The sequence below is a fragment of the Notolabrus celidotus genome, chromosome 5, assembly GCF_009762535.1.
Source record: "Notolabrus celidotus isolate fNotCel1 chromosome 5, fNotCel1.pri, whole genome shotgun sequence".
NCBI classification, from domain to species: domain Eukaryota; kingdom Metazoa; phylum Chordata; class Actinopteri; order Labriformes; family Labridae; genus Notolabrus; species Notolabrus celidotus.
In genome coordinates this window covers 8100738-8107521 of record NC_048276.1, presented here as the reverse complement: position 1 = coordinate 8107521, position 6784 = coordinate 8100738, and the positions used below count along the sequence as shown (strand labels likewise).

Here is a 6784-nt window from a genome sequence, read left to right as displayed (position 1 = left end):
CACTATCATAATTTTGCAATCTAATCTGAAATGTATTTATATTTTTGTACCATTGGGTACTTAAAAGTTGTCTTGGTTGTCTGTTCCATGATCTGTGCTTCATAGTTCTCCTTTATTTAAATAAAGACAACTCCTACTTACACCTTTTTCTTTTTTTTATGAAAGGCGTTGAATAACAATATATATTACAGGAAACTTGCATCCGTATAATAATCAATTTTATACAGTCTATGATAATAATACATATTGAACTGCATTTAAAGAGAATATAATAAATTACAGATCTTTATCAGACATGACATTATAGTTCTTGATTAGATAATATGATACGTGAAAATAGATATAAATATATGACTGATAAACATTCAAATAAGAAACATATTTAATACTTATATCTTCTTTATCAATTTAGAGATAAGTTGTTGCAGTCACTTATTTACTACCACTCCCGTCCACCAGGGGGCGCTGTCTGTGTCGCTGTGGACTGTCACAGGTCGGCCCGGTGTTCCCTTGTCAAACTGATGATGTGTCGAGAAAAACATTGTCACTTCCGCGTCTCCGTTGTGTTCAGCTGTGATTGGAAGTGGAGTCACCTGAACTGCCCATAGAGTTATGGAACTATAAGGGCTCAAATTTAGTTAATTCTACTTTAAACTATCTCACGAGCTTGTATTTTCAAGAGAGGTTAGAGTGTTAGCTACAACATACGAGGCAAAGGCAGGAAAAGTCAGCTAGCATTTTAGCTAGCCTCCTGGACTGGTGGTCTGTCAGTGGCTGCAGACTCACCCATGGAAGATGGATCTCCTTTGTGATATAGTGCAAGCTTTGGTTGCATTGGCAGCTCTAGGTCTGATTGTGGTAAGTACCTTCAATATTGTGTCAGCAGAGATCTGTTGTAGCCTGTTCTGTCAGGGTTTAGTGTCAGTAACGTGTAGGAAAAGCTGTCAAAATACATTGAGGGACATTAATGCTGTTGGACAACAACTAAGTTAGTTATTACAGTGAATTGTGGAATATATTTTCTATGCAAGAGGTCCATAAGCAATGTTGCATTATTGTTGCATATTATTGTTTCCCTGCAATATTACAAACTTGTTGAATGTTCTGACAATTGCAAATGTATTTATACAGTGAAGTCCATCATTGGTAAGATAAGATATATTTATTGATCCTACATTTGGGGTAATTATTCTGTTACCAGCTTACAACGACTGACAGGAATTGACAATGCACTTACAGAGTTGGAATATAATTTTATTAAAGGTACAAATAAAGTATTAAATAAAACAAATATGTATACATTATAAAAACGTTCTACTTCTGCATATAGAGTGAGGTTATTGCACAGAGAAAATGGCAGTGATAGTGTAGCAACAAGAAAAAAGACAACTGTACGGCATTATTGCACAGAAATTATTAACATATAAGGTGTCAGGTAAGCTCAATGTGCTGTGTTGTTAATGATAAGGCAAGGCATGTTTATTTACAAAGCACCATTAATACAAAGAGCAATTCAAAGTGCTTTACAGAGTTAAAAACCAAACCAAACCTGAACAGTAACAATCAACAAAAACATACAGCAAACACTGAAAACATTCATATTTTATATGCAACCAGTTATGTTTGATCTACTCTCTCTCTCTTTGTACTTATGTAACTTAACGTACAAAGTAAATAGTGTTGGGTCTTATTTTTTATTTAAATTAGGAGGGATAATTCTAAATAATCAGCCCCCTTTGCTGTTTGAAGTCCATAACTTGCAGAGTCTTACTGTCCCGCCGGACACAGAATCACAACTGATCTTGTCTTAACCGAAATGAATCCTTTAATCATTCGATAAACAATTACTTTTACTTGCATAACAGAAATCAGATTGATGGATCATGCATTCCACATGCATAAGACACGCCTCATTGAAATAAAACACCCAAAAGCATAAAGATAAAAAAACAGGAACTAGAACAATTAACACATAAAAACATCAACTGAAGCGATTAGATTGACACCCACTCACAGATTTAATCTTCATATGCTTAAGAGAATAAGTAAGTTTGAGTTTGATTTTAAAATTAGAGACAGCTGGGATTGTCTCATCTTTGCATTAAGTCAAGTTAACTGTATTTATATAGCACAATTAAAACAACCAGTGTTGGCCAAAGTGCTTTACAAGGTAAAAAGTAAAAAGTACATGAAGACAACAATAAACAACACAACATATTTATATAAAAAAGTAAGATCAGTCAAATCGGTCAGGATATTCATGTTCTCATCTGGAGGAGAAGGCCAAAGAGAAGAGATGTGTCTCAACAAAATCATCCACACTGCTTTAGATGAATCACCTTTAAAACAGTGACCCCACCCCTCCCAAAAAAAGTACCTTACAGCGAGAGTAACAAGAGTACCATTCTCACATTTCTGTCTTTTCAGCTCCTCGTTGTAGCCCACGTAACTGCAAAGATGGTGAACCTGACACGCCACGAGAAAGAGAAGTATTTCCCTACAGCCACGGGAGAGAAGGAGATTTTCCCAAGTCTGCATGATCCCCAGTCCAGGGAGCTGTCAGTGGTGATACCGGCCTACAATGAGGAGCTCCGAAGTGAGTGCTGGGGGGCACACTGGGGTCTCTATCAGGACTGTTTCTAGCATTGTTTGAATTTAGGAACAGCTGCTTGTAAAATGTCTTGTCTATCTGGTTAAGAATTAGTACATTCACCTCATAAATACTATATACATGAAGAACAGGGTGGATTTAAAGTGTGTGTTTGAAGACCAAATATGTTGCTGCTTCAAAATTCCCAAACTGCTGTGTTTCATACATGTTGATGCAGATTAAGCCTCACAATCATGTTATCTGTGGCTTCATTTGACTATGCACCTGCAGAGGGTTACAGGTGCTGATATGTGTGTGTGACTGTGTGTCTTTGTAGTGCCTGTGATGCTGGATGAAGCTATGGAGTACCTGGAAAACAGACAGGTTAGAAATAATCTCATTAAATGTGAATTTAGTACAAAAATGATAAATCATTAACTACAAAGAGAAGGAGTTTTATCCTTCTTTTGAAAGGGGAAACAAAATATGTTTGATTCTTTACAAAATCACAAAATCTCCAGTAGGTGGCAGCATTCATCTTACCTGCTGTGAAACAAGTTCCTCATGTTTTCTTCTCACTGCAGAAAGAGCATCCCTCTTTTACCTATGAGGTCATCGTGGTTGATGATGGCAGCAAAGACAAAACCACAGAGGTAATCATTTAAAATCTTTATTTTAGACTTGTGATAAAAAAATATTATTATTTTGTTATTTATTTATTTATTTTTCTTTAAAGTTTACTGTATTTATTTATATTATTATTTAAAACATTATTTTGATTTATTAATTTAAGTTATTTATTTATTTTGTGTGTATGTATATTTTTATTTTACTTTTTTTTCTTTAAAGTTTACTGTGTGTATTTCTATTATTATTCCAATTATTATTTAAAAAATATTTTGATTTATTAATTTAACTTTTTAAATGTATTTTGTATTTATATATTTATTCATTTTAAATTTTGTATTTTATTTTATTTATTTATTTTTACTTTCAGACTATGGACTAGGTGTTTTCAAAACACTCTTTTATTTTTATGGAAAAACTAGCATTTGTTTTTTGTGTTGTGTTGGCTGAGCAATAAAAACATTCAAAAAATAATAATATCTATATTTTAGTGATAAGTTACAGAGTTTTAATCATGCTCTGCTTTGTTGTGATGGAAATGTCAAAGTGATACTGATATTAATTTGTTGTGATGTTCTTCCAGGTTGCTTTGAGGTACACCAGGAAGTACGGCGCAGATAAAGTGCGAGTCCTGACGCTGGTGAAGAACAGGGGGAAAGGAGGCGCTGTGAGGATGGTGAGATAAAGATGTCATATTACAGTATGTGATTGTGAACTGAACGTCTGAATGCAGCACTAAAACAACAGTACTGAATTGACTTTGTGTTTTCTCTCTCTGTCTCTCTCTGTCTTAAGGGGACTATGAGCTCCAGAGGGAAAGTCATTCTGATGGCAGATGCTGATGGAGCCACAAAGTTTTCTGACCTGGACAAAGTAGAGGCGGGACTTAATGAGCTCAGCCCTAAACCGGTGCAAACACGTTCTTTTTTCCATACTTTTTTTTAAAAGGTTTTGTGTGATCCCTTTTTTAACAATGCCTTCTGTCCATTCAGGAGAACATGGGCATTTCCTGTGGGTCCAGAGCTCACCTGGAGCAAGAGTCAGTAGCTCAGGTAATCCTCCTCTTGGAAACCACGGTATCGTACTCTTTGTCAGTCTAACTTTGAGATAACCGCCTCTGTTGCGTCTCTCCCCTCAGAGATCCACGTTTCGTACCTTCCTGATGTACGGCTTTCACTTCCTGGTGTGGTTCTTTTGTGTGCGGGGGATCAAGGACACACAGTGTGGGTTCAAGCTTTTCACACGAGAGGCTGCGCTCAAGACCTTCTCGTCTCTCCACGTAGAGCGATGGTAATCACTTATGTATTCATGTGCATTGTTTTAAAAGCAACCAGGCTGAGGGATTATTATGCTATCAAAAAAAGTGATGATTTCAGATACTTTCTGCATCAAACAAGGGTAGAAAACAGAAAATATTCATGTTCCAGCCATCTCTTACAGATGTTTTCAACAGATGTGGCTGGTTAGACTTAATGTAAGGATGAAGCTTATAGAAAGTGAAAGAAGATGTCCATCAATCCAATCCAGGAAGCTCTCACTGATACCTAATCCAGCAATATTGGCTGGGGGGAAAAACACGTGTGGATGGACAAAAGGTTTATAGGGGCTTTGAATTTTCGTATAAAGATACTTATTGCTAAAAAAGACTTGATAAGTTGTTTAGTATAAGAAGGGTACCCTAGGTTCTAATCAGAAAAGACGATTATTATATACCAAATACCTTTCTTTCCTACATTTTTATACACAACAGATGCAAAACTTCACACATAAGTTATATTTTCTGAACACAAGCAGCTGCAAAAGATGTCAAAATAGATTAATCTAATGATATTGTAGAGGCCAAACCAAAGGTTTAAGCCACTGAGGCGCTGCACCTGGATTACCTATTTGACGCTCTGCGAATTACCGTGCTTGATGAATGAAAGTCCAAGTCATTCATGCATGTTGAACTCTCGGTCCGTTTGTTTTCGATGAGATGATCTCCAGAAGTGTGCAATACACAACATTTCAATGAACGAACAGCTACACATAACTCCAGCAGCACCATGCTGCTTCAGCGGACAAAAACTTTAACTTTTAACCACACAACAAAGAAATAACCGCTAATAACCCCGTACAACCTTTCATACTGACACATGAACCACATAAACAAGCTCTTTCATAATCTGCCTCTACAGATATAATATGCTGTAGAATTTTCAGATTACCCTGAGAAGCCAGTGGATCAAAAGCTAATCACACAATACTATAAATCTGTCCAGATATTTGATGCTAGTTTTCAGTTTGTGACAGAGCTCCACACTTGGTGTTGTGGAAACATTTACATCAGCACCACAAATCTACTGATGTTCCCTCCCCAGCCCTAATAACCAGATCACTGTGTTATTTATCAGCTGTAATAAAACATGAATGTTAATGCAACTTATGAACATCTGTTGTGTGTGTTTATCCTTCATATCACAGGGCCTTTGATGTGGAGCTCCTGTATATCGCCCAGTGCTTTAAAATCCCCATAGCAGAGGTGGCCGTCAACTGGACTGAAATAGAAGGTTGGTTTTTCATAGAATGTGTGGATGTGTGTCCTCGCACTCTGCAGCCTTTCTTGAGTGCCATAAATATTTCTATTGGGTGTGTTCACATGTCTGGCACTGGCTGATTTTCAACCCTTACCTTATTTTCACTGTAATATTTTGTGAATGAACTCATGTTGAAGGCATTTAAAAGGGGTTGTGGGTTGTGTTCCTGTCGATGATAACACTGTTTCCTGCTCAAGTTATTACACGGCCAATCAGCTGTTAGTGTCAGCAGACATTCATGTTTATTATTATTCAATTATCACAAGAGTATAAAAATCTTCTGCACATCCTCTTCCAGGGTCTAAGCTGATCCCGTTTTGGAGCTGGCTGCAGATGGGATCAGACCTCATTTTCATTCGCCTGCGCTACATCACCGGAGCCTGGAAGCTGCAGTCATCGCTAAAGACTGACTAGCCAATCAGACGAGCCCCATGTGTCATAGCAGCAGCCAATGACAGGGCAGTCAAGCCTTTTTATATGAGGTGGGATTAACAACTGTGTCCATCAAGTCACTGTAATCAAGAGAAAATTGCACTTCTTTCTCCTCTTCGAATGTCCTCGGATGTGAAGTAATGACACAGTTGTGAGTTGTTTCGCCGTCCTGCCTTTGAAAAAAAAAAACTGATCCGGGCTTGTGATGGCGGATGTTACGTGCACATTTCTGTTTCAACGGTTACAGAATGTGTGTAAAGGGGAACCTTGTGCTAAGTTACTCAATGTTTATTTTGTGGCCAATCAGCTGTAAGTGAAAACATGTATATAGAAATGTGAAAGATATGAGAATCAGTTTCAATGATTCTTACAGGTAGGATGGAGATCTGAAAAGGGAGGGGTTATATATCTGAGAAAACATGGCTTGGGTCACTTCAACCAAAATAAAACAATGTCAATGATTTATGATTTCAGTATACTGTAACTCATTTACTAAGTTAGTCTTATAGCTCCTCTGAAACTTCGATGGAGGATTTCCACCTTCATCTGTGAAGGGCCT

At 37.1% G+C, this 6784-nt stretch overlaps 1 protein-coding gene across 1 annotated transcript; it reads left to right on the top strand.

Annotated features, from left to right (window-relative positions):
* Positions 1 to 516: 516 nt before the first annotated feature.
* alg5 (ALG5 dolichyl-phosphate beta-glucosyltransferase) lies at positions 517 to 6693 on the top strand. Its single transcript, XM_034684433.1, has 10 exons — positions 517 to 858; positions 2428 to 2596; positions 2928 to 2974; positions 3175 to 3243; positions 3801 to 3893; positions 4013 to 4126; positions 4210 to 4269; positions 4356 to 4507; positions 5681 to 5766; positions 6092 to 6693. The coding sequence occupies exons 1-10, from the start codon at positions 796 to 798 to the stop codon at positions 6205 to 6207; spliced, it is 969 nt and encodes a 322-aa protein (XP_034540324.1). The 5' UTR covers positions 517 to 795; the 3' UTR covers positions 6208 to 6693.
* The last annotated feature ends 91 nt before the right edge of the window (positions 6694 to 6784 follow it).